Source organism: Cynoglossus semilaevis, chromosome 8 (genome assembly GCF_000523025.1).
Source record: "Cynoglossus semilaevis isolate Cse_v1.0 chromosome 8, Cse_v1.0, whole genome shotgun sequence".
Lineage (NCBI taxonomy): Eukaryota > Metazoa > Chordata > Actinopteri > Pleuronectiformes > Cynoglossidae > Cynoglossus > Cynoglossus semilaevis.
In genome coordinates, this window is record NC_024314.1 from 4,579,674 (window position 1) to 4,607,574 (window position 27,901).

Here is a 27,901-nt window from a genome sequence, read left to right on the forward strand (position 1 = left end):
CATTGAACCCTTTTAGTACAAAATAACTTAATACGTCTTATAAGTGAGACAGACATCTGCATTTTTGTTTATATTCCAAGGCACATACATGAGAGGGGACACCGAATTCAAATTGACTAAAGGAAGTCAGACTATTTTCTTTGCATGAATGTTTTTGTAATCATGAACTTAAACGTGGTGTGTTTTGTAAAATTTGAGATTTTGAGTGTGTCAAGTTGAAAAAAAAAAAAAAAAAGCCTGTGCACCCACGTCAATCCACCTGAGATAAAAATCCCTTGAGATACACGTAAGTGCAGGGGTGGGCAAACCTTTTGACCTGCGGGACACATTAGGTCTAACATTTTAAGAAGTTTGGAGGGCTGGATTAAAAAGCAAACCACGGCCCCTGGGCCTTAGTTTGCTCATGCCTGCGTTAGTGTCTTTAGGTACCATGTTAGATCTATTACAAAGGGTGTGGGACACATTAATACATGACCTAATTTACTTTAGGGGCTATCACACATGCACGTTGTTTAGGTACACTAATTACTATCGCTGTGGCCAACAACATTTTCTGCCATATCGTAGCTAATAATTGAGCAGTGGCTCTTTAAAAAAATAATTCCACAGGACCTTTCAAATGAAAGAAACTTCAGTTTCCCATCATCCTCCTGCAAATACTACTGTTGTTCACAGTGGCTAATGTTCAGCAGAAAATAAACAGTCTCACCGTAAGACTTAATGTTCTGGATTTTCTAGATCAAACTATTGGTAGATATCCCATTTTATACAGAGCATATAGATATAATAAGAAAAAGTAAAAACTGGAAAATATAATCTGAAGTTATTTTCTTCACCTTGATTGATTTTTATGCAAAGCTCATCAGGCATAAAGAACTGCAAAGCTAACTGTACGTTTCAGCATTGTATAAAACTACCATTTTAGAACCACGTCCCGATGACCACCCTGAGAATCCATAATAAAGGGAGGAAGAGGACATTAACAAAAAACTTCTGGAAACGATTTTCACCATTTTCAGAGCAGATTCTTCGATCTGCCTAGATTTGTTGATGGGACCTGGCGAGAAAAGGGCAGTTTCTGCCACTGGATGTAGTTCAGAGAGAATGATGGGTGTAGGTTTTTCTGGTGAAAACCTTTAGATATAGAGAAGGTTCAGGACTGTTGGCTGCTCCACTGGTTGGCCATAGGCCTGCGGAGCAGCTCCTCTACATGACGGGCCACGTCCATCGTATCTTCTAGGTCAAAGTCTCCGTCGGCATCCAACATGGCATCACCCCTGAGTGAGGAGCACAGGGTAGCCTTTAGGTTAACAGCTCACAGATGTTTCACAATTAAACATTTAGGACAGAATGTGGGTGGCCACATTTCAACAACAGGATCACAGTAAGGTAACGTCATACAAGGTAAAGTCAGGCTGACTTTAACAGAGTTTTCATTCATTCATCTTCATCTGGAAAATCCTTTCTAGGGTCACATAGAGGGGGCTGCAGCATATCCCAACAGTCATCAGTAACACACTGGACACACGTCCTGTAACAGCACAGCTAACAACCATTTAGATTCCATTTTAATATTGATATTGTAGTAAATTAAGCTTATTCTGTATATTTTTATACTTTAGGAGAAAAGTGCAGTACCTGCAGAAAAATACTCTAGGTGAAAACATACAAACTCCATTCAGTAAAACCATTCAACCAGGGATCAAACTTTGTGATTTTGTTGCTGTAGGGCAAGAGCACTGAACCCTCTACCACCATGAGGCCCCTAAACTCATCTAAAATACTGAAGTACTTGAAGATACAAAGTGAAATATTGGGAGCTTACATAGGGGGGAAAACACTAAAGTTGTTGGGGTGGCCCACAGAAGGAGATGTCGTCTGGTCCATAAATGGATGAGCTGCTCCAGTGGACTCAGTGGAGTTTGGGTTGGCAAAACTGTCAGAAAGCATTGGATAAACAATAAGCAAACATTACTACTGTGACAGTCAACGTAGGCATCCACAAAATCAGAAAATATCAATCCATCCATCCATTTTTATCCGCTTATCCGTTACCGGGTCGCGGGGGCAGCAGTCTATGATCGCCACCCAAATCACACTGCACCGTACCAACCCCCCTGAACCTTCCTGAGGGTGGTGAGTCCACTGGAAGGTACCAACCACCCTAACCAGGATTCGATCTTAGTTCCACACCAATGACAGAGACATTGACTCTGGGCCAAAGCACCACTGCATGAAAGTTGTAGCGCCTAATTATTTAATGCACATGCATATATATATGGCCACAAGGTGGCACCAAATAAGTAAAAGAAAAGAATCAGAGTAAAGTCAGTGCTCCATAATGGTTTTAGTGACAAGATGAAAATAACAACACTGACTAGTTTAAATGTTGCAGAAAATAATAAAAACGTACTCAGGTACAACTTGTTTGATCTGTGGTTTCACGTATCCATCCACTGCTTTAGCTGCAAAAAAAACAAAACAAAACATATATACAGTATATAGTGCAAATGTATACTAGGTACTGTATGATTGAAATCATGCATTCATCTTCAACAAAACGTGAGTCAGGCTGATACATACAGAGTGGGGGGGTGTAGTATTTGGCAAAAACCTCATCTTTCGGCCGATCAGGGTAAAGGAACAGAAGGTGATTCAGGTCACTGATGCGATCGGCCAGGGAGCGGATGGAGAAATCTTTAGTAGTGTAAGGAAGCAGATTCCAGACCAGCCTCTCACCTTAACCACAGACATGAGTACAGACTGGATTAGGCAAACTATTTAATGATAACCTAATCAAATAAAAGATCATGTGAAAGTGGAATCAGGTCAGTGGTGTTAAAGAAAGTAGAAGAAATGTAATTTAATTTTAACCATCACATCTTGACACCTGGTTTGTTGGGATTCTCGGCCACCCAGGCGATTGTGATGCCTCCGATCTCAGAGTCACTGAACCGCAGCAGGAAGGTGCCATTGGGTTTGGACATCAACATGTCCTGAGCCTGCTGCTTGTTTACAAAACCCAGGATGGCCCTGCAAACAGTATAGAGTATTTTAATAAGTGAGAGTCCAGAGGAATCACATTGAAAAAAAAGTCAGCTCGAAAGCCGTTAGTGTCTACAGAGAGAAAGGTGTGAAGCATATATCCTCCAGTGACCCACGGCAACATAAATGAAGAACTGTTCTTTAGGTTTTTGCAGGACCCAGGTTGGTGTAATCAAAACATGACAGTCCACACATTTGAAGCCCTTTCCTCCAAAATACGCCTGTTGAGAAACAAGGTTCTATATTTGCTGCTGTGTAAAAATGTACCTAATTTCAGAAACATTTTTTGTTTGTGTTTGCAGGGGTTCTCTAGGGGATTTAGGACTCATACTGACAAAGTCATGCTTTAATGAGAGACACATTCACATCTCCAGTAAATGGGTTGAGCTCATGCATACTCACTGAAAGTCATCCTACATTCCACCATGCTGAATCACCAATAAAACACATCTATTAAAACCTGACCTGAAGAAGTATCACTGATGAGACTTGGTAATCACAGGAACACTTATGTGTTCCTAAGTGGAGATAGGACAAATCTAATTGTGACTTTTTACCCATCATTCCAGTGAGGCTTGAGATGCTTCTTCATGAGCTCCACAACTCCATCAAACCACTGCCAGAAGGTGAAGTTACGTCCAGGTAAGCTCTCCTTTTTTATGGCAAGCACATGGTAAATTAGATGAGTCTGTTTTTTATCATGTCTAAACTTTACAGCCAGATATAAAGCTGTGACTGTGAAGCAGCCTCACCCTGTTGAACTGTGCCCAGGAGATGGTCATGCCGTTGTAGTCTTCTGGGTTATTACTGCTGCTGGAGAAAGCCTTCTGTGCCAAGAAGACCAGGTTATCCTCCGAGAGCCCACGACTACTGTGCATCTCTGCCTTGTACTTCATATCCAGGGCCTCACACAGCTGCGGCCACAGAACTTTGTCTGGAACAATGAAGGGTACCCTGCCCTAGGGGGGTGAAGAACTTCAAACTGAATGTGAAGACTAAAATGGAGATCAATAAACAAAACCATGCTGCTTTATAAATATGCAATTTCTTTTTTTTTTAGTAAAAGTGCATCTGAGCCTTTTAATTAAACCCATATTACACTCTAAATATCACTGTCATTTCACAATCCTTTATTTGCTCTTTTTGCCCATTTAAAGTCACTTTATGACTGTGTCATAGTGTGAATTTATTTTTTTAACACATATCTGTTAGTCTTTCTCTTGGGCATTTATACTGTATAATATGAATAATATGCACAGCACATGCTGTTACTGAGTTATTTCGCTGCAGTTACACAGTATGTTTGTATATAACAAACTTTCACACTTTTTTTCCTAGAACAAGGTACTGTTCAGCTGTCTTATTATCCTTTTATACTGTACTGTAAGAGGTGATAAGAAAATACCTGAATATCATTTCCACCTTTTATGGACTGGGGATGTGAGAAAAGGCTACTGTGGGGGAAAAAGGCCACTTACCGGCTCAGCAAAAGCGTTGTCCCACAGGACTGTGGCTGTGGCATTGTTATCCTGACTACCGTGGACAATGACTACCACAGGAAGTGACAGAGTCTGCAAGATACGAAGAGACACATTAAGAACAAAAGTCTCCTATAAACTACAAGTGTGAACAACCACAGTCACTGAGAAATACTCAGAGCCAGGTCTCAGACAGTCACTGAGAAATACTCAGAGCCAGACTAATGCTAATGCATTTTTAATATCTTCACTAATATCTAGGCTGTAATAAATTAAAACATCTGATTACTTTGACATGAAAGACCAGCTCGTTCCCACCAACGCTGAACTGAGATTCAAAGAGAACAGTGAACTTCTCCTCCGTCACAGACTCTGCACCTCGACGGTCCGATCGCTTGATCCTCTTCAAGGACTAGACAACACACAAACACATGGTTTACTTATGAAAACTGAGCAGACTTTTGTTTAACATCAAAAGACTTTCCACTTCATTTTATAATAATAATAATAATAAATTTTATTTAAAAAGCGCCTTTCAGGACACTCAAGGACACTATTTTAGCCGGACATTTCTTCCTAATTCTAGTGTTCTGTTGTATTCCCAATGACCTGAACAATCTTTTGTAAACGTCTCCTCAACACAGGTGTATTTAAATAAAATTAAATACAGATTTCAGTTTATCATTAAAGATGGTCAAAGTTGTGACATTAAAAATGATCACTGATCTGCTCAGAACAACCTGACACTGCACGTTTCAACAGTGATTTTTAAAAAAAAAAGAATTACAATATTTTAACAGTGTTTACCATGTTTCTGAAATGTGCACTGAGGGTACCAGTGGCCTGGTGATATTCCATCACACAGGTGTTGTTGAGGATTTCTCCACTGCTTTCACTGCAAAGGAAGATGGACGTTGAAAATGACTGACAACAAAATCAAATGGTTTTTTTAACATCTTGTAATATGCATCTATTTCAGTCTTGTGAAGATGTTGTTTTTACATTACTGATTTTCTCCCAGTAACTGTGTGGCACACACCTGTGTGTGCTCTCGTTCTTCAGCAGAGCCTTGGCCTGCTGCTCACTCACAATGACCGCCTTCACCATGGGAGGGTTCATGTGGACGTTGAGCTTTCCACCCACAAGGAGACGGACAGTGGCTGCAAACTTGGTCTGTGTCTTTAACACCTGCGGCGGCTGCTTTTCTATAATGAAGGTGCTGGGGAAAAAAGAGAGGGTGGGTGTGGGGAAATCTTAATTATAAATAAGGAAACGCTTCAATTCCAAGTTTCATTTTCTTTAAAACAAGAAGCACAGATTTCATAGGTCAGTGCACCAGGAATGTAACGTTTGCAAAATCAAACAGCTCAGACTCTACAGAGGGCCAAAGCTGAATTAAACTGGTCGTGGTAAATAATTAACAATTCTGTTTAAACATTAAAATTGTGCAACTTGGCCAACTGTAAACAAACTTTTTATATTTTAACAATACTATTTCATATTTCTGTTCTGCAAAAACAGAGCCAGAATCAACACTTGCATGTTTTCACATCTAAAATATAACTGTGGTGACAAAAACTCAGGTTTTTTGTGTGTATGTTTTTACCTTGTAACCAGAGCAGAGATGATATCTGTGATGTCACTGTTCAGCTTGCTCAGCAACTCCTCCATTGGTCCTGGCAGAGGAAGTTGCTGGGTTAAATGTTCACAACGTCGGATCTGCTGCCGGTTCTGCCAAATTAAATCAGCCAGCTTTTCACACCTTGGGGACAAAAACAAAAGATTTAAGTACATTTGAACACTGATGCGACATATCATTAAAGTATCATCAGTTGATACTAACAAGACTAAGCTTACCATGATTGGAGGACATCCAGCCCTCCCTCATGAGGGCCCCCGTTTCCCGCCAGCTGCTGCCTCCTCTTCCACTGGATGAGCTCCTCATCGAGGATGAGAGTCTGCTGTTTCCTTAACAGGCCCAGAGTCTTGAGGTGTTGTTCTGACAAGTCCTACAAACACAGCATCACACACATGCTGAGACTCGTATGCATTTACTTTGGGTGTTTGATTAATTACTACTCTTTAAATGTGTTGTAACAACAACAACTTAAAGTGAAACACATTTTTGCATCAGTATTACTCCATTGCATTATTCAAACCTTATTATTGCCAAATTATACAGTATGTTGTGGACACTGTGCATGATAAATATGTTATACAGAACGATCCAGTGCTGCTACAGTACATGGGGCTGCAACTTTAAAGATTATGGTATCCTCCTCCATTGCTTTTAAATGGCCTCAGAATACAGGTTTACAGAAAATTCAATACCAAAAATTGGATAGGTTTCCAAAATTTTCAGCCAGATTAGTAAAGTCTAACAACCTTTGACTTCACAAAATTAAGTATCACATTACACAGAGTAGAGAAAGCCATTTAAAATTCTTTGCTTTGTCCAGATTTCTTTGTAAATATAAGTGATAAAATGGTTTGATAACCACAACAACTCCAGTGTGGCAGTGCAGTGTCTTCATACAAGCCTGTATTTCTGTAGTGTGCTGGCTTCTCTTGCGAGCCAGGCCTCCACGGTGGCCCTCTTAGTCTGCAGGGTGGTCTCCCGCTGGGTTCGCTCAGCTGGAGGCAATGAGGAGAGGCTGCTGAGCTGGGCTAACAAAATAGAAAACAAATTAATTTATCTCACTTAATCAGATGATACGACCAGAGTTGCTTTAAGTTGGAGGATATCTTTAAGTATCATCCTCACCCTGGATGCGCAGGTTTTCCTGGTACTGGATGATGAAATATTCCTGGCTGTGCTGCAGCTTTCTGAGTTCATTCTCAGTCTCCTGTGTGGCCAGTCTGAGCTCCTCGAAGGCCTGGTTGATCTGCTGGTGGCGCTGTGACAGACTGTCCATAGCCTGGCCCACAGTTTCAGAGCTGGCCTGAACAGACAAAAAAAATAATGCTTCAGTTATAGTTTTAACTGCAACCCTGTTTCAGTGCTTCTACCTAAATACATACATATGTACAAAACAAAGTATGACCTGAATTTCCTGAAGGGAACTCCCAAGACAGACAGATAAAGCTTTCTATCTATCTATCGATCTATCTACGTATATCAACCTAGTATTAACACTTACATTTGTTGCTTCTTGAACCAGTCTCTGCTCTGAGTGCAGAATGTGTTTAATGCAGCGCACCAGCTCCAGGGGGCAACGGTCATAGGTACTCTACAAAAACAGAGAGGGAAACACACAAGGAGAGAGAAGGATAAATGTTTCTTAAGCCCCTGAAGCCAGTGGGATGTGCAATTTGTGAGGTTGGGAAAGACTTAAATATGCATTGGACTTCAACATGTCTAGACCAGTGTTTCCCAACTTTTTGAGCCACGGCACATTATATCATCAGGAAAAAACTCTGCACACCACCAAAAAAAACGTGTATGTAATGAAATTAATGAATATACTAGTTTAAATTTACTAAGAATGCAGTCCTGTTTGATGAACAAAGAAAAATTATTGCAACAAATAAATAATAGTTATGGGACCAATAAAGTGAAATTGGATAATTTTCCGCAGCACACCAAACGCCCTCTTACGGCCACGGCACCCACACTTCTTTGTTAACTAAGTTCTTGTGTTAACAGCAGATCTGCTGCAACAGACTGCCGCTTGGAGGGGCCAAGAATGTGGTTTCTCTGGGAATTGAACACATGCCTACCTGCTCTCTGCTTCTGAGGCTAAGTGGCTAATTTCAGTAAAAATGTATATAGATAGCTTAGTGGATGATTGAGGACATCAAGCTGTGCTATGTAGGAAATACTAGGGTTTTGACTAGCAATCCCAGACATTGTTTTCCCACCATACCTTGAACTGGTTGGCATAATGGCCCAGCTTGATTTTAAGCAAAAAGCCATCTTCTCCTCCCTGAAGCTGGGCTTTTCTCTGAAGCTCAGCCACCAAGTTGTCCAACAAACGTTTGGCCTTGGGCTCCTCTGTCGGGTTGTCCAGGTCCACTGAATCCCTACGGATTGGCAGCAAATATTTTTAAATTTGAGTCCTCTATTAGCTATGATATTTTTAAGAAAAAAAAGTTCATTTTTGGCTGAAAAATTATTTTTTTAAAAATATGAATATTGAAGGTTTACGTCATACCAGAGCTGGCTCTCAATCCACTGGGCCAGGTAGTGTCGCACTTCAATTGGAAAGTGCTGACCATACAGTGCCTGCATCTGGTGCAAGGCCTCGCCCTGCAGCTGCTGGGCCTGAATCCACATCGCCATGGTGCTCCTGTGGAAGTATGACGATTGCAGGAACGTCAAAGTTGTAAGAAAAGAGGATAAGGCAACAGGGAGCAAAGTGCAAATGTAATATTAAAATGATCACACAGAGAAATCTCTTGCAAAGGAAAGGATTATGCCAAGAATATAAATAACCTTTATTAATGTCTTGAACTGCAAGACTTCTCCAAATGGACTGAAGCATCAATGGACCACCAATTAACTAATAAATGCGTATTTCTTTGGTGCTGATAATTGTGGATAAAGAATTTAAAAACTACTTCAAAACCTTGCAAAATAACACAATGAAAATGTCAGGTGTAGTACCAACACCATTTTTTAGTAAGAGGAACATCTTGTTTCCTAATAAATAATCTAATGTACATTAATGTGTCTAATGTATTTTACCAGTTTCACCAGTAGTTCTACTGTTGGGACTGCTTGCTACAGCAGATTATCAGATAGTAGTGCTTGATTAGTTGACAGGATATATGCTTAGCGTTGCAGGTACAGTCCCATCAGTGTATGGGGTATTTCATTTAATCTGAGTCTACATGTATCCGAAACCACAAGCCACAAGTAAAGAGACAAACATGTATAAAAATCTAATACAAATATAATTTAAGCAAATCATAATTATTTTATACATGTACCGATCTTTATATCATCACAAAGCCAAAACCCTGCCTGCAGGTTTATATACAGTATGATGACAGAAATACAATAAACCGAAATCTTAGAAAAATATTTGATTTAGATACACACGAAATCTTTAGCTACTTTCAAACAAGGGACTGCTATAAAAGGAGGTCACGTCGGATTCCTCTGTGGAAATTAATGCGATCGTCCAAATCCTAGTTAAGGCATACCTGAGAATAAACATAAACACAATATCATAATGATATTATAGATTTAATTTTAACAACGATCATTCACTTAACTATATTACGGTGAAATGGTAGGAAAAACTTGGGAAATTTCAGATGAGGAATGCCTCAGAATGTGCAAAACAAATCACGCAAACTAATTCACGAAATTAACTCGTTTTTGTTTATGTTGTTTTTGTTTGTTTTTTTATTATAATTATTATACCCAAAGCTCAACAACTGCATAGCCATCAGAAGTGTTTTGGGGATCCAGATCTTTTAAGGTGGACCAAATTGCAGAACATACTTTAGCCAAATATATCCTTCATCACATTCATCAGACTCGTATTTAAACACCCCCACTTATTAGAGGTATTTGGTTCTGATGCAAGCAGTGGACATTTTTTGGAGATCTGATGAAAATTTTACAACGTTTCACAACACAGAAGTCACATCGCTGGGCAGCCGAGGAAGCCTGCGCTGGTTAATAGTTTGAGTTTATAGCCTAGCCTGCTAACACAACCTAAATTGCGTCGATAGTAAACAAGGTTTAAAAATGATTAAATCGGGTAAAAGGCGAGTCATGTCGTTTTAAAACAAGATGGTGGACCCCGACGGGTGTTGTGCTGAATTTATGTGATGTATTACTACATTATTTAAGCAAAACACAGCGTAACGCAGCTAGCTGACTCAGAGTTGTTTTGCTAGCTAGCGTAGTAAGGAACCTCTCGCTGATACTGGATAACTATACGTTTTTCAACGCAAATAGTTCACATGTAGGTCTTTGACTCACCTTTTTAGAGACAGAAGCTAACCTCAGGGTAGCACCATGGACACGCCGAAGGACACAGACACACACATATACCCCAGAACTTTAAACGTCTCGGTTTCAGTACGCAAACTTGTCACATCGCCAACTTTGACACCTCCTCGTTTCTGGTGAAACAACTGTTGTTGAGCAGCAACAAGTAATAACAGATAAGTATAAATATTTCCCGGTTTTATTTTTTAAAATAAAAGCCCGACAAATCACAGTAATAATGCAATATAAATATATCGATATTATTGCAAAACCATATGTTTCTTTAGTATAGTAGTTGTTATTAGATAAACATAAAATTTAACACCATGTGCCAATTGATTTTTTTTCAATTTTTTTGTTGCGGTTGTACTTTTACTGTTGTACGCAAAATATCTATATCCGCTTGTATCCGTGCATATTATGTTAACATTATATATTCTTACCACCCCTCTTCCGTGATGAGCCCCACCCCAAACACAAATCTGCAACAATGTAATGTGGATTAATATGTGTACCTATGTACTGAAAAATAATTCGGATTTTGCCACAACTTTCACAACTTTTATTTTGGTTGTTATTGAGTGACAGAAAGTTAAGTTTCAAAGTGGAGTGCTGGCACCAAAGAATGTTTTTGCATTAGTATTATACTGAATGCTGTCATTTTAACGTAGCTAGTTTTATTACTATTATTATTAATATTGTTGTTTATATTTTAGTTCTGTTAATATATTTTTCTGAATTTAGCTTTGTTTACTAAAAGCGTTTTGAAGCAAATTTTAAAATCCCTTCTAAAAATCTCCTATCTAATGCTTTAATTAACTCTTGGGTATTTCTAGCTTATTTCCAGTCTACCAATTTCTTTACTATAACAGCTGGGCTGCAATTGCTTTGCGCTGACTTTTAACATCTCTTGGAGCAAATTAGTTAAACTCTTTATTAGCAGTTTTGCCACCCTTTTTGGGAGTCAAATTTCTGAAACACAAAAGAACAAGGGCATTGCTGTGAACCAAATAGTTTTTATTACCTAAATCATTAGTGGTTAAGAATCATTTGAGAATAATCTGTTAATGACCAAACAGAAAAAAGGAAACAATCACATTTGGGCAGTTGCATGTTCTTTGTGACTTTACCGACACTGCAAGTGTTAATTCATTTGGTTGAATGGAGTCTTTATGCAACATCTGCTTCACAAATGTTAACAGTAAAACAAAACTAGAACATTTTACCCTTGCTTCACATGTTAATTTGGCAACAGTGGAAAATGTCAAAATGATTTGGCCCAAAAGTTGTTCTCTATGCTGAAAAAGTTCAGGCAACAGAGAGCGGAAGAATATTTTGGTTACTAAAATCAGTATGCACTGGGATCAGCATCGGCAGTGATTCACATTATATACAAAAAGTAATACAAGCAGAGCACTGACTTTTGATCTGAAATGGAAAAAATACTTTGACAGTACAAATATTGCAAATATAGTGACGTGGTTTATTTATATCACATTCTATTCCTCTCTCCCATGAGTTATTATATTCTCTTTTACTTTAGTTTCACCTCTTTCCTAGACTGCTCTGCTGATTCTGTGAAGAGTTGTTGTCCTTATCTCAAATGTGCTGGAAAAAAATGCAGTCAGAGCAGATCAAATCTCCAACACATTGTTGCAAAGCATTCATAAAATGCCACCAGTTGTGGTGAAAAACGAAAACAAAACACATTTTACAGGTTGCCACAAAGAAAAACATGCGTAGAAGAGGGCGTGGAAATACTTAAATTACAGAGTGACGTTAAAGAGAATGTTACTGTTTGTTACGGTGGAGCAAAGGATATTATTAACTGAACACTAGGGGTCAGTGTCAGATCACAGTAATATAACTCCATTGTGCCATGACTAGACAGGTCCCTAAATTACACACTTGTTTGGCAAACTCGTTTGAACAGTTGGTCCCTGTTTTAGTTCAGGAAAATTCCATTGATATCCATTAATAGCTGTATATAACGGACGTGTGGGTGTGAGTCACATTTTTGTTGTGTTTTCGACATATTAAACCTTCATTCTGCTGCAAGTTTTTGTTTGGAAACACTGGAAGTAAATTGCAATGAAAGACAGGTGATTATATGATTACATTGCCTCCTGCAAGCTATAAAAAAGTGAGACAGCAGCATCAGCATAGTGTAAAGTGTGATTACCTACAGATTTATACACACACATACATAAAGTGTGAGCTCAATAAAACCTATGCAATGACAGAAAAAAATGTGCAGCTAAAAATTGGTAACAGATGGAACAGATTAACAAAAACAAATAAGCAACAAGGAGGTGGAAAAATATGTACTTGCATGTGTGGTATATATATAATATTTCAAGATTTCAAAGCACAAGAACGTCTGTATGGTCTTTAGCATTTATATTGAATATTCTATGGTCTTTGGGACCTGTATTTGAATAGTCTAAGAGATATGATTACTGTATACTTACTCACATATTGCTTTTTCACTGGCTGTGATCCATGATCCATGTCTTGATGTCAACAAAAAATGGAATTCTCTCTGAATTCACATCCTTGAAAAAGACTTTATCTTTGACATGTGTCTTATTCTATTATCTTTATCGTTTTAACTATTCTTTTTCGCTATAATTTTTACCACATGAACACAAATGTACTCTGAAGAGCGCTACCATGTTCTTCCAAACATTGAAGTTCCTTAAACTCTTCAAGTGTAGTTTACAAGACTACATCCTATTATTTTCCAATGTAAATATCTTTTTTATTTTGCATTTTTGACTTTCATATCATGTTTAAACACAAGCTTATTTAAGAGAACTTTCACTGTGACATTTGTGACAGAGTTATTTGTGTTTTTCTGTTTGTAGCTAAGAAAATTTGCCTAGTTATGGTCCTCCTAAATCTAATGCAATGCGTTTAAAACTCAGCATTTATTTGTGTATTAAACAGTATTCAATTATATGGTTGATCGCCAGAAAAAGAAGATCCTAATTGTAATCAAATATATTTATTTTATAATAATAATCTTGATTCTCAGAAGTCATGTATCAGTTTTATACACTCGTGGGGTGGTCAAGGAAGATCTTCTTAATCTAATCACTGTCTCTATCTCTGTCTTCATTCTCCTGATGGACATTGTGGCTGTCCTCTTCTTCATCCTCATCAGCCTCGTCATCTTCTCCTCCTCCATTCATCATCTCCATCTCCACCTCCTCAGCTGCCTCCTCCACAGCCTCGTCCACCCCACTGAAGGGATCGGGATCTTGAGACACTTCCACCATCTCGGTGCCTTGCACCACCTCCACGGCGCCCTCACGGATTTTCTTGACATGGAAGGTGAAAGGTGGCACCTTGTACACGGCAGTTTTGGAACGGGCATAAACAACATGGTCTGGAGTGAAGGCCTTCTTCACCTTTTCACGGGATGTCTGGATCTTCTGCTTCTGCTCCGGGTTGACAGCCATGCGTGTTCCCAGCTTTGACATCTTCTTCTCAATGTTGTGGCGTGTCTTCTCCAGGTTCTCCCTGGTCTTCTGTTTGGTCTTCTCTATATTATCTTTAGTTTTCTGCTTGGTCCTCTCCAGGTTCTCCTTGGTCTTCTGCTTGGTTTTCTCTATATTATCTTTAGTTTTCTGCTTGGTCCTTTCCAGGTTCTCTTTTGTCTTTGCCTTGGTCTTGTCCATCTTCTCCTTTGAGAAAACCGTCTTCAGGGTTTGGACACGCTGTAGGCTGCTTCGCTTGATGCGTTCAGCCCGTGACTCCTCAATGACATCCTCAATATCTACTCCTTCCTCATCTGAAGAGAGGTCCACGTGAGGTTTATCTGCCTTCTCACCTTCTCCTCCTTCCTCCAGTGCATGTTCCTCTCCATCTTCTTTCAGCTCCAGCATGCTGCCTTTTCTACTTCCTGACACAGATTCTGAAACCTTCATAGATTTGGAGATGTTGAGCCTGGAAGGAACCTTCACGTCATCCTGTAGACAACAAGAAGAACAGGAGATGCTTATTTACTTCCATTATGAAATTGACACCACTCACAACAGTACGACAGTACCCTGATAGGTTCACTTTGGTGTCTTCATCAAAACTCATCAAAATCATCTTTAGATTTCGGTACTGCAAGTCTTATGACAAGTTCCAAATAAAAAAAATTGTGAAAAAAGTTGTGATCAGGACTCCTGTGCGTCAGTGCCCCACAAACTCAATCTGAACCCGTCCAACCCTTTTAAAGCGTTCCTGAACAACACCCCTCCCACCCCCACCCCAGCATCTACAGTATTCTTTCATTCCCATGGCATTTTTTTCCTCCCACCCACATTTGTCTCGCCGTTTACTTTCCTAATAAGTCTTTCTCCCTTGTGTCTCCTTCACCTCGTACATACAATACTCTGACTTGTTAATGAAGGGATGGAAAATTGCTGGGGGGGGGGCTTCCTCTTTCCATCATGTCAAGTTCTCCTCCAATGGGGCTCCAGAGTGTCTGCTTGAGGGCCAATACTTGTGCGTATTGTCCTTTCCTCTCCTCTACATGCCTTCATGGTCAAAACAGGAACACAGCAGAGCCAGAACAAAGGACCTTGTGGTGGAAAAGAGGAGAAGCTTTTCTGCTGTCGTACGAACTTAGTAACAGCACAAGTGGGGATGCTGCTGCTGAAGTCTTGGAAAACCATCTGCTTAGCAGGAAGATGATAGCATCAAAGTTCTGGCTGGGAGGTGGAGGTATGAGAGTGGAGAGAGGGTGCGCCGTGTGTCTATTGTGTTCTGCTGCTGCTGCTCTGTGTGATGGCAGTTTTATGAATGTATTGTGCAGCACTATCTTGGGTAAACCTGACCTTGGCGGATGGATATGGGCCTGAGCAGCTGCATGGAACAGGCACAGGCGATGGAAAACACAAGACTGGTGAAAATGTATTCCATGGATGTTGGGGGTCAATGGGGTGGAAATTTCACTTCATGTTTTATTATGATGAATATTTTAGAGAACAGTTTCAATACTTCCACCTGGAGTCTGAATTAATTTGAGAAACAAATTATCCTAGCAGATCACACATCATACCCGACACTCATCTCCTCTCTGTTCTTCACCTCATATGTGCTTTGACTTGAAAGGCTGGTTCAGGACCAAATTTACAACACAGTCATGCAGTCAAGAAAGTGCTTTTACAAGAATGTTGGGCTCTTCACCTCAGGTAGCTAAAAGAACTGTGTGCCTGGGAAACCCCAACCTGTCAGCTGCTGGTGCAGGAGGTCACATGTTGATGTTTGCACATGATAGATCCAACAGAGGCACAGATGTAGAAGGGAATTCTCTGCTGCGTGCAAGTGTGTGTAAAGTACATGGAAAAAGTGTATGGGGAAGTTCAAGCAATCACCTCGGTGTGCTGTGACTTCCTGACCCTCCTAATTTAATAGGTCATTGTTCTCCAAGAGGCTGCTGCACCAAAGACAGGAAGGTACGGTCACAGCCTTGGAAAATAGATGAAGGAGGTATGTAATGGTTCGGTGAGCAAGTGTGTGTGTTTGATTTTGTAAGGTACCCATTGAGAACCGGTTTTGCACTGAGCTCTTGCAAAACATGCACAAGCTGATTGTTTGTATCTCCGGGTTTCACTTAATAAATAACACAATTACTGTCAAAAGGGAAATTAGTTGCAAAACACAATAAACCACAATGTGTGTGTATGTGTGTGTAAGAGAGAGAGAGAGAGAGAGAGAGAGAGAGAGAGAGAGAGAAGTATCTGTGTCCTGAAGGAATGGAAGTGTTTTTGTCATAATTTATTTCCTCACAGCGTGGTGCATCATAATTTGCTCCTTATGATTTTTTTTTGCCTTCAACGGGTGTACGTGTGTGTGCATGTGTCTTTGTGTGTTACTGTACTTGTGCGTTCATGTTTGCGTGCATTCCACACCACTACTTACACACAAACACAGATTCGTACCTCATTGTTAAAGGTTATTTCTATATTTTCATCTTTCTATCTATCCTTCTTTCTTCTTTTCATTCTTTCTACATTTTCTCTTTTTTTTTTGTCTATCTTTTTTTCTTATTTTTCCAGGTCCCAGTTGTGGGTACTTTGCTGCAGTGACTCATAGCTGGTGGAAAACTGGTGATCATCCCAGTGGCTTTCACAGTGCAGTAACTTTGGCTGCATGTGTGTGTGTGTGTGTGTGTGTGTGTGTGAACACTACCCCTCTCTACTTTTTACCTCCCTGGCCATGTTTTGCCTCCGTTACTGTAACAGTGCTGACGTAATCCTCCAGGACTTGTCCTTACCTGACGGCCTTGTTTAAAGGAAAAGATGACTCTTTTCCAGAGTCATTTGAGACCTCAGAGCTCACAGTCTTAGTGCTGTACCGCAGAGCTAGATAAGGAGCTGGATTTCCGAGCAGGATTTCATAAACAATTTATGTTTCCACCAACTGAATTTACCTCACTAACGACTAGGGCAGATTGGGGCAAAGACAACTTACCTTGGGTTTAATTATTTATAATAAAGCTGATATCGGGACGTAACAGCTTTAAAACAGAGTTTTTAAAAAACATTTCTAAATCTTTGCCCAAATGACTGTGATTGTGTGCCTCCTGCTGAGATCAGCTGGTAGCTGTTCTGCTTGTGAAGAGCCTGTTGACCATCACCATCACCATCTGTAATTCACAAGGATCTAAAAATGCAGCTCTCGTCTTCATGTGACAAACACCGGTCATTATAAATGACACGGTCGCAGCCACGAAAGTGAAAAACGATGGGAAGCATCTCCTGGTGATGAGGCCAGTCGTCTGCAGCTGCCGTTACAGTAGAGGACGAGTGGATGACTCGGCATGGTGGAATGCCACTGGTCTCCCTCTGTGATGACTGTATCTCTGTACAAATAAAATACGTTTTACAATTCTATGGCCATGATTTCTTCAGTTGTTTCCGTGTTTCCTTGGCAACAGCCGTGAGCTGTAATGATTCCAGATGAAGTGAAACATACTTTCCACAAGAAAGTGTTTAAATCATGTGGTAGACCTACTGCTGCTGCTATTGCTGTCGCCACTGCTGCTGCTGCTGTTGCTGCTGGTGTGTGTTTGTGTGTGCATGTGTGTATGTAGCTTTCCACTCTGAGCCCACACTGAAACCACTCATCAGCCCAAAGTAGAGAGAGGGAGAGGAATCCCGCTGCAACACACCCCTCTCTGTTTCTCTTTTCCTGTTTAAACTCCAACCACTAAGAACTCCCCTACTGGAAAATGTGTGTGTGTGTACGTGCACACGCTGTACTGTGTGACCTTAGATGTGTGTATTTCACTACACACACAAACAGGCAATGAGTGGATGTTTCCATCTAATGGGTGAATACACTAATGATACAACTGTGGTTTTATAAATGCACAGGGAGTCAACTGAGGACACCTTTCCCCCTTTTCCTCTGTGCTGAAACAACAAAGGATTCCCATTAATTGTAGAGAAAACTATATTCTCTGTTAATATCTGTCTTCTTTAAAAATAATAAAAACCTACTGTTTGGTCATGAACTTTAAAAACTTTGCATTGATGTCTGCCTGGAGGAAAACCATACATATAACTTTAAATTCAACCTAAGCAGGGCTACCTGAGAGGTGCATTAAGTGCAGTGGTCCTTGAGGAGCAATTCCAATCTGAAAGTCTGTTTGCAGAAGTAGACAAATTACAGGAAAATACATTGTCGTTTTTATCTGGACCATCCAAAGGTCAGGAAATGGAGGTGAAAGGTCAATCATTTCATCTTGAGGAGGTTGAAGACTATTGGTTTTTCATGCGTGCCCTCGAGTTGTGTTCACTTAAACATTGTCCTGAAGGGCATTTCAGCAGAACATGAGACTTAATAATACTGTATCATGTCAACATCAAATGCTAAAGGCAAAAAGTTTAATTTATAGCTTGACTGTGATTCTATAGTCAGTTCATCACACTGCAACCACAGATAAAGGTCAGGGTTTATTTGAAATCAGGCCAGTGAATTCACAATAAAGTGGGACAGAGGGGATGGTTTTGGTCCAGAACCTCAGTTTCAAACCAAGCATAACTCCAGACATACAAAATCAGCAAATCATAAACAAAAGGAACTTATGTTACTGTATATGTGATGTTAAATGGATCATGCATAAATTAAAGACTGTCAGTCAGTCACATTCTCTCTCTCTCTCCCTCTCTTTCTCTCTTTCTCTCTCTCTCTCTCTCTCTTTCCTGTAAATGGCACCATGGGAAACATTTAACGTTCCAAATTTTCCACTGATCCTCTTTAATCAGAGCCATGAAAGAGAGAGAGAAAGAGAGAGAGAGAGAGAAAGAGAGAGAGAGAGAGAGAAATGGCTATATAAAGTGATGGCATGTCTAGGTCCCTAAAGGGAGAGATGAGTGAGGGATGAGTCACCAGGCCGACTGCTACAGTGTTTCTTTCTTTCTTACCTTCTTTCTTTCTTTCTTTCTTTTAAACTCTCTTTCTTTCTTTCTCTTGGTCTTTTTTTCTAGGCCCTCTCTCCGTGTTTCCCTGACAGTTTGCAGAGAGTACAGCGTTAGCTGGATCAATGAGGAATGAAAGAGCTCAGCCTTCACAGCTCTGTGGCAACAGAACAAATATTCCCTCTCCAGATGTGTGCCAGGCCATCTTGCTTGTTTCTAAATCAATTTGACTTGTTCTGGCCTTTCTCTGCCCAACGGCACTGAACCACGACAGTGTGGACCACAAATGCATGACAGTATCATCTTAAATCCCATCATGCTGACTGCTACCTGAGAAAACCTGCCTGAGTTACAATTGGTTTTGTATTGGTTTATTACAGAGAGCATGACCTTACATAGAGTCACAGCTAACACACCTACACATGCTGTGATAAGCTGTAGCTGTAAGCTGTGCAGGTGCTGTGCCAGTGACACCCTGATGTGCAGACTGATTGCCAGAACTTTGTGAGTGGAATAACCCACTCATATAGAATATCAGATATCATTCCTCACAGTTGGAGTCATTAATAATGGGCTTCTGACTAGCCATTACAGAGGACTGTGAGTGTGTGTCTTGTTGGGTCTTTGTGCTCCTACATGAAAGTACACGATCAGAATGCCCACACACCAAAGCATGTTGTAAAAAAACAACCTACCACGATTGTCGACAATGGCATGCTGGGTCTTGCAGTTGCACAGCTGAGGGAAGAGAGAGCGAAAACAGCACAGAAGTGCCTGACACACATGTGTCTGCAGCCGTGGAAACACTGCAAGAAATCTTCAAGTGTGTTTTACGCATGTGTGCCATCCGTGAAGGGTTCATGCAAACGGATGTGGTCTAAAGTTCCACAGCCTAAATACACAAAGAAACACACTGTAGCTACTGGATTTAAGTGCTGTGGGAACTACTGTCATCACACACCAGTCTAGAAATAACACACAAAAATGAAAACCTTCTTCCTCTAACATTATTCTAATGATATTGGAGCCAACTACCAAAGTTAGTCAGAAACAGTTAAACAATCATTGAATAACAATTGCTATCAACCCAATGTTATTTTACACAGGCATATCCTGACAGGAGGGGGTAATAGATGCTGCCAACCACAATTAGAGCAATACATTTGCATGCCTAATTGCCTGTGTGCTCTTGGGCAACACACACAAGCTTAAGTTATAAGTTATAATTATATTAAATATGTCAATCCTAAGACTCAAAATCATCAGTGACTGCTCTCATCCCTTTACCTCTGTTTGGCCCCTGGCTCTGTGAAAAACTGGTCCCATTGACTAAAATGGACTGGGACAGTGAGGGATGGCAGTGGTCGTTCCCATGGTCACCCTTTGGTAATCTTTCCAAAAACAATGGAAGAGGGGGCGGTAGATGAGGAGGAGGCTGGTATTTATGGTGCTGCAGAAGAAGTGACTTCTTCCTCTTCTGTTTGCTCTTGTGCAACAGTGTCATCTGCTTGAGTGTTCATCCCACCAGTAACATACTAATACATACTAGTAGTTTTATAGTAAGGCTTAGCCCGGGCTTAATACAAGGGGGAAAAGGTTGTTGGTATTACTGCACTGTTGTGTGATGTTTATGACTTTGACTCCAGACTAATGTGATGCTAATATTGCGATCTTCATTAAACTACTGTAGATGTGGTAACTGTTCCCAAACAATCCCTCTGTTTGGGAACCATAAGTGAACTAGTCATGAGAGGATTGGAATCATATGATAGAGAGCAGATCGTACGAACAAACATCCCGGTGTTTTCTGTAACCAAAACTTTAGACTGTGAGTCATTCTCCTCTGACTCATGCAGAAGAGCCTGGTTAATTAACTGGTGTGATATGAAGAGAGGTCTCTGCACTGATTTCAACCAGGTGGCATTAGAGCAGACTTGGCAAAGACTTCACCACAGATAAAAATGTATGAGGTTGCTTTTATAAATGGCTCACAGAAGTAAAATTAAACAACAGACCAAAGTGGTTCGTGCCACATTGATCCATTAATTAGAAATTTTCTCTTCTGTTCATAGTATTTACAGTAAAGCACATCAAAAGATCGCCAATATATTTTTAATTTTCCCAGTGTTTCTGGGTTATCCACATCAGCTTAAGTTGACGTTAACCTTTAACCTCCACCAAACAAGTAAATGTATCTGTATCAGAAAAAACACCTCTGACAGTAGACACAGTAAACAGTAGACACTCGGACTTGTTCAGCAGCATGGGATGACCAAACAACTCAAACACATATTCCTAAATCTGTAAATGCGATATCATAACTGATAAGATATTTGTGATCTTTTCAAATGGATAATAAAGCAGATGGTGGTAAAACAGAGCTCCGTAGTAGGTGTAAAAAGATAAACAATGAAAGGATGAAATACACAATATAAATGTCACAAACAAGCAGACAATGTGTGCTACTGTTTCAGCAGCAGTCGCCTCGGCTCAGCCTTGGATCTTGTAAACCAAACAGGAACATGATCTCTAAAAGGTCCCTTCCTTCTCACAATCAAACAAGTATGCGATAGTTTCTATTTTTAGACGGCTCTCTCTTCTCTTCTCTTCTCTTTCTGCTTCCATTAGGCCCTCTGTTACCTCACCCTGTTATCGTCCCCGCTCTGTGTCCATTTGACCACAGGCTCTCATCAGCGTATTGAACAAGTCGCCTTGGATGAATTCCAGGCTCAATCTATATCAAATACAAAACAGTAAGTTAAAGCCAAGCACAGCTCATAGCAGAAACAATGTGAGAAACAATCTGTCCTATAAATCTAGCTGGGATTATTCCAGGCTCACATGCCCATATAAGGACCTGGAAGGACCCAAGTGAGAAGAAAAGGCTCACACTCTATGAACTTATTTGCAAAACAGGCTCACAGGCTGATAGTGAATCACTCGGAATTTGTCGTATCAAAACAAGTTATCGCTGAGCTATTTTGGTTTTCGGTTTCTCTGGAAGCAGTTCTGGTTTTAATTGCTCCAGGACGCAAACATCCTCATGTACGTAGAGGCAGCAGGTGTCCCAAAAGAATATCCTGTCATTTGTACTGTACTGCAACTCTCTGAACGATTCACTGCATTCCTTGATAGACTCCAAAACTTTTGGAAAAACTCATTTTCAGCACCGATGGAAAAAGGGTGTTGGCCGTACACAGACCTCACAGAGTGGGCCAACAGCAGCACAACCTCCGCATATTTATATATAGTTTACGATAACCAATTAACGCAGTGCATTAGAAGTACAGTCGTTTCCATCCATTGTTCTCAACCAACAATATAATTGTATGTATGTACAATAATTCAACATCCAAAATTTCTGCTATTAAATGAATGGCCTTAGCTTTAGTCACAACTTTCATATAATCTGTCATATAATCTGGCTTTTTCACAGCATGGTTTCATAAAACAACAACATTTGAATAACAATATTAAAACATTCTTAATATTCATGAAAAACAATAAACAATAAACACTGATATTCACTCATATATATATATATATATATGTATGTAGAGTTATGCACTACAATGTGATTTTATTTTCTTTTTTTTAATGAGAATAGTAGCCCAGGAGACATTCAATTCTTTCAAACGTTCAGTACAGAACGGTGCAGTACACGGGACCTATATTGTGATAGCTGGGAATTTGTCAAAGTGGGGGACTGGACAATAGTCCCATCTTAAAAATGGGGGGCTGCGTTCATGAATGCTCCTTTTTTAACAAAGTGATGTTAAATCTTAGTTTTTAAGAGATAGGGAGGAATAGAATAGTGGAAGTCGAAAGGGAGTTGGGATGGGGTGTGGTGTGGGGCGGAGCAGGGTGAGGAGGACACACTGTGGAAAAGAGCTGAAAAAGAGGGAGGTTCATGTGTGGAGGCGGATGTTAGAGGAGGTTAGGTCGGAGAGCGGGGGATGCCTGTGCTATGAATCAGCTGTCTAAATATGCCCTTCACAGAAACACACCCATCCACTCCCTGCACAGTGTGGATGGATCATCTCCATCCATTTCTGCAGTGTTCAGTCCGACAATATTCACAGAAGATAAGTGTAAGATAAATAGTGATAAATCTGAAGTACTCATGCGCTCTTTATCTTTTCTTTTATCTCTGTTTTGGTCTCCTTCACATCCTGACACTTGGGCTTTTCAGCTGTCCATGACAGCGGCCGTTAATGAGATGGTGTGATCATTGAACTACTGGCTGAATGTGAACATCTGCTCTTGGAGGATCTTTGGACAGAAGTGCTGCCTCTAATGTATTTTTGTTTTTCTTTTGTAATTTCATTTTACACAATGTGGACTCAGCTGTGGAGAATCAGAAGGCAGATGTAAAGAAGTACAACCAAGTGTCACTCGTGGACCAAATCACTCCCACATGAACACACACACACACCCTAAAAGGGGGAAGAAGGGAACAGCTGCCCATGCTTACAGTGTGACTGTCAGTCTTTTCCAGCTGATGTGCTGACAGATCTGGAGCTGATTTGTTTCCACTTTCACATATCATATGCAGCCCAGTAGACTGGACGGGTGTCATAAAGCAGAGGTACATGCACTAGGAGAAACAGTAGATTTGGTTTGTAAGTGAAGTGGGAGACACAGCACAGGGAGGAGCTGAGGCAAAGACTGCTGGGCCGCAGAGATCAAACACTTTATGCTCCACTAAAAAGCCTCCGTGCTGCTTCCACAGTGTGTGAACTGACCTTATGTCAGCGCAAACGCCACTCACTAGCGGTGGGATTTAACAATCCACTGAGCCATGAGGGTGCAGGCAGGGCAAGGCCAGTGCTTAACTTCCCACCTCACTCTGTCAGTTAATGTAAAATGCCTGGAAATGATCAGAAAAAACATTATCCGTTGCTACGTTACTTGTGTCAAACAGCTACAAATAGACTCACAGTAAGTCACACTTCCCCCCAAGGACTAAATGATATCCCTGTTAGGAGAGGTTGTTGAACTGGGTTGGGAAGATTTGAGTAAACTTAAAATTAAATGATGTTGTCGTTATTGTAAATATTAATGATTGGTACAGCAAAAGCAGAAGCAATGACTGCTGGGAGACGGCTCATTAACCCAAACGCTTTATATATATATAAGACTGCTCTTGTATGGACCCTTGAACTGTACTGAACTGTCATTATGTATATGCACATACATAGTTAGAGTATGGAAAACGAGTACAGAACGTATCAGTGCTCCCTGCTGGACAAACTGTGGCATAGTCCAGTCCTATCTACATACGTTGGACCATAGATATTCTTTAAATGTACACACATCATTATTATCCCCGATAAAATAAGTATATAACAAACCTGTTGATGAAGCTTTAAGGTTGTTTTTCTTTGTGCGTTGTATGGACTGTGTCCATTACAGCAGCTCTAGGGACACGGTTTAGGGTCCAACTCTGGGACTTGTATTGGTTCCCTGTTGCCCAGAGCCTGTGTGCCTTCACCAAGGTGAAATCTTGCTTTTCTGACAGGAATTTTTTTATTGTGTCAGTTAAACATGTGAATGCCTGAGGCATGTTAGATCACTGGGTTATATTGAGGATAAAATATATTTTGCCTGATTTTTAGCTTTATGCACTTCAAGCACGTTGTTATGTGAAAGAAACTCTAATTCAAAGTAACAATGTGTTTTTTCTGTAGAAACATACTGTATAAATTTGGCTTTTAGATGAGCTAGTTTCAGTGTAAAAACAGGAGTCTGTTCTTGAAGCTTCACACTGAAAGTGTGGATACAGAGAATGGACATTTGAATAGGCATGAAATATTTTCTTGTCCTCACAATGCCGAGTATTTATGTGTTGACCTGCTGTCCCCATTAGACAAATGTTAGCAGTGTTAGCGGTGACTGGGGGTGTTGATGGCTCTCACCCTGTCTACTGCAGGAGAAGTAGCAGAGAGAATTAAGAACAGAACATACTGTGGTTTTCTTTTGTGTTTAATGAGGAGGAATCAGATGTTATGTCATAGTTGGCAGCTGTAAACAAAAGCCACTGTTTTGAGTTAGTGATGGAGCCAGAAATAGAGGATTGGCATTTCAGGACCAGCCTCCATCGCCAGAGGGCCCAAACAGTTGGCTGATGCTCACAAAATCCCTACCCTAAACTCCCATGTGTGGCATTTCTGGTGGATTGCATTATGTTATCTCTACTATAATTGAGGAATATGATTTACAGGCTTTTCAGATTGAGAAACTGTTCATCATCATCAGATTCTGTCAGATGCAATGATGAAGATTAGCGTCGTATTTTGCTCAGCGTTTTGCCCTGCCCATCTGCGGATCATTACACATAAATTCTTCTGCTGGTGTGCCAAAAAGGTGGAGAAGCCAGATATATTGTGAAAGTATGTTAGAGAAGCACAAATGCGCAACCTTTTACAGCTAGACAGTCTGAGTTGCCTAAGATGGAGTTTTTAATAGACATTTACCCAGTCGCTGGAAAGGGACAGAGAGGAGTGTAGAGGGAGGGAAGGAGGGAGGGAGGAGAAAGGGGAGTCAGGAAAAGCCATGACGACTGAGTCAAGGGTGGAAACTCTGAATGTTCTTGCACCACTGTGCAGAAGGCTGAAAACTATTATACATCACTCTGCAATTGCTAAAATAAGACACAGGGCTCCCCTCAGTAAAAACCCTGCTCTTTGTCTCAAAGTGAAACTCCGTCTTTCGATGGACCTCACACTCATTTGAGATATTTTCCATCAAACTGGGGGAAGAAGTGAAATCATTTTTCCAAATGGATTCTGAATGATAGGCAACCCCCGGCTCACATGTGCGGGCTCGACTTCTGCAGGCCTATACATACGTCTGATATGTAAGGAAAATGTCTGGAGGCCATATGTGCTGGATTCAGCTTACTGATCCAGTATACAGTGGGCCTGGGGTGTGGCAGGTGTGGTGTAGAAGAACATCTGGGACTAGAACAAGCACAGATGTACACTTCACCCATGTGCATGTGCACTGCTTCTGTGTAAGGACATGAAGAAATGTGTGGCCGTAGGACAACAAAACAAACATCTGCCAGAAAAGCTATTTTAGTAATCAGATTACACGATGTTTCTAAAAAAAAAAAGTGGATGACAGAATTTTATTAAGTAAAACTTTTTTTTCCATTGGCAGCAACAGCAATACTTTGTTGTAACTTTTCTTCATTACATACCTGCTGCGCCTACATCGGTTGGCTGGTACAACGTGGGTATTGGCTCTAATAGGTGTGGCCCATTATATATAGATTATAGTTGCTCTTAGTGGCTCCCATTAAAAATCCCTGTTACAATAATCTTTCTGGCCACCTTAAACCAACAGGACTCCTTCGTATAACTGCTCGCTCGAATATTGAACATTGTATTGCCCAAAGGCCACATTCCATTTCTGTTTGGGCTCACTTGATGTCTTTATTCGTTTGTTCAAATCTACTTTGACAGTCTCATGATGAGTTACAGTGTGTGTGTTCAAGAGTGATTGTATTTCACACTTGTATTTCATAGAGTTGCACTTAGATACTAATTGGTTTAGGGGGAAATGTAATTTATGTCTTAGTAATGATGACAAGAAAAGTATTGCAACATTAAGAAGAGTGTGTTCAGATGTGATGGTGAAGAGTTAATGGTTGGAGATCACACTCCTGACGTGTGCCAGGGAAAATCCTATCTCCGAAGGTCAAGTAAGGGTTTTTAGGGTCTTGTGCGAATACAAAAGAAGACCGGCTTCAATCTTAGGAAGAAAGATTCCACCTTTGTAGGTGTGGTGACAATACTACAACCTGTCGCTGCTTTGAATAATAGCAAGAAGAAGAAGAAGATGATGATGATGATAAAAAAGAGAAACAACCTCTGTATAAAATAATCCCAGAAAGTAGGAAACGTAGTGAAGCACCTCTGCCCAGACTCACCACAGGGCCACACCCATCTCCAAACCACTCTGGTGCCCTCTGCTCTTATTTTCAGACGTTACTTGAAATGTAATAATCTGTACAAACCAATTATTCACACAAACACTGTGTCCTACCTGGTAGATCATGACTTTAAAGTTGCGTCTTTTCAGCAGCTCGGCCTCATTGTTCTCCAGCTTCTTGATCTGGCCTCCTTGCTTCTCCAGGTTGGCTCGCACCGTCTTCACATTGACGCTCACCTTGCGCACCTTCTCCATCATCTTATTGACACTGTTGGATGTGGTGCTGTGGCTCTTGGTCAGTTTGGTCAGCTCACCCTGGATGCTGGTCACTGTACGCTCCATCTCCTGCTGCCTGGTCTCCAGCCCATTTTGGGTCTGTTGGATCTGGTCCACTGCACCGATGATCTTGTCCAGCAAAGTCAACACCATGACCCCGTTCATCTGGGGGTCGTTCTTGGCTGCCTCGTCGTTATCCTCCGCAGCATCTCCGTCTGCTGCGACTGGTTCTTTCTTGGCTGCTGCAAGAGCATCATCTTCATCATCGGAAGGTGGAAGGTTGATCTCATCGTCTGAGATCTCAGTGAGGGTTTGAGGCTCAGGCAGGGCACTTGAGGATTCTAGTGCTTCCACGGCTGCCATGGTGGTGGATTTGCAGTTTACACTTTACTTATCAACCTTACTTAACCACTGGTTCTTCTTCTCTCACCTGCTTCGTCTTCTGTTTTCCCTCCTGCTTCTAAACTTACTTTTCTCCTTCCAGCATAGATGCACTTCAAGACTCCTTCTCTCTGTCTGTGTCCTGTCTACGTCAAATCCCTGGAGTCAGGCCAACGTGCAGGGGCAGCCAGCAGTGCTGGATGTTACCACATGAGCGTTAGAATGCGAATGCAACACCAGTCAAACCCTCCAGTCAAACTAGAGCTGGCAGAGTTTTTCTTTTTTCTTCAATCCAGCCCCCCTTTTTTCCACTGGACTTCCCCCCTTGTCTATGAATCCCTCCCTCATCTCCTCCTTGTGTCCGCACACATACACTCTTTAGAAGAACTCCACCTACGAATGAAGGCCCAGCC

The 27,901-nt window shown here is 40.8% G+C and overlaps 2 protein-coding genes across 2 annotated transcripts; both read right to left on the bottom strand.

Moving 5' to 3' along the window:
• Positions 1-43: 43 nt before the first annotated feature.
• LOC103381659 (signal transducer and activator of transcription 5B-like) lies at positions 44-10,619 on the bottom strand. The gene is made up of 19 exons (XM_008314136.3): positions 10,462-10,619; positions 8,678-8,812; positions 8,390-8,546; positions 7,664-7,753; positions 7,288-7,465; positions 7,060-7,190; positions 6,381-6,532; positions 6,130-6,285; positions 5,563-5,742; positions 5,331-5,418; positions 4,813-4,935; positions 4,524-4,616; positions 3,798-4,004; positions 3,603-3,697; positions 2,891-3,033; positions 2,584-2,739; positions 2,414-2,465; positions 1,826-1,936; positions 44-1,277 (listed from the first exon to the last, which is right to left on the bottom strand). The coding sequence occupies exons 2-19, from the start codon at positions 8,803-8,805 to the stop codon at positions 1,154-1,156; spliced, it is 2,364 nt and encodes a 787-aa protein (XP_008312358.1). The 5' UTR covers positions 8,806-8,812; positions 10,462-10,619; the 3' UTR covers positions 44-1,153.
• An 847-nt stretch (positions 10,620-11,466) lies between these two features.
• cavin1b (caveolae associated protein 1b) lies at positions 11,467-27,753 on the bottom strand. The gene is made up of 2 exons (XM_008314137.3): positions 26,946-27,753; positions 11,467-14,444 (listed from the first exon to the last, which is right to left on the bottom strand). Exons 1-2 carry the CDS (start codon positions 27,468-27,470, stop codon positions 13,563-13,565), a joined length of 1,407 nt encoding a protein of 468 aa, XP_008312359.1. The 5' UTR covers positions 27,471-27,753; the 3' UTR covers positions 11,467-13,562.
• Positions 27,754-27,901: the final 148 nt, after the last annotated feature.

Excerpts from the sequence above, each read along its gene's own strand:
- LOC103381659 (XM_008314136.3), bottom strand. The coding sequence starts at position 8,805 with ATGGCGATGTGGATTCAGGCCCAGCAGCTGCAGGGCGAGGCCTTGCAC. Across the intron at positions 7,754-8,389 it reads ATTATGCCAACCAGTTCAAG|AGTACCTATGACCGTTGCCC; the intron begins GTATGGTGGGAA and ends CTGTTTTTGTAG. Across the intron at positions 1,937-2,413 it reads ATCAAACAAGTTGTACCTGA|TTTTGCCAACCCAAACTCCA; the intron begins GTACGTTTTTAT and ends GCTTTCTGACAG.
- cavin1b (XM_008314137.3), bottom strand. The coding sequence starts at position 27,470 with ATGGCAGCCGTGGAAGCACTAGAATCCTCAAGTGCCCTGCCTGAGCCT. Across the intron at positions 14,445-26,945 it reads TTAAAGTCATGATCTACCAG|GATGACGTGAAGGTTCCTTC; the intron begins GTAGGACACAGT and ends TGTTGTCTACAG.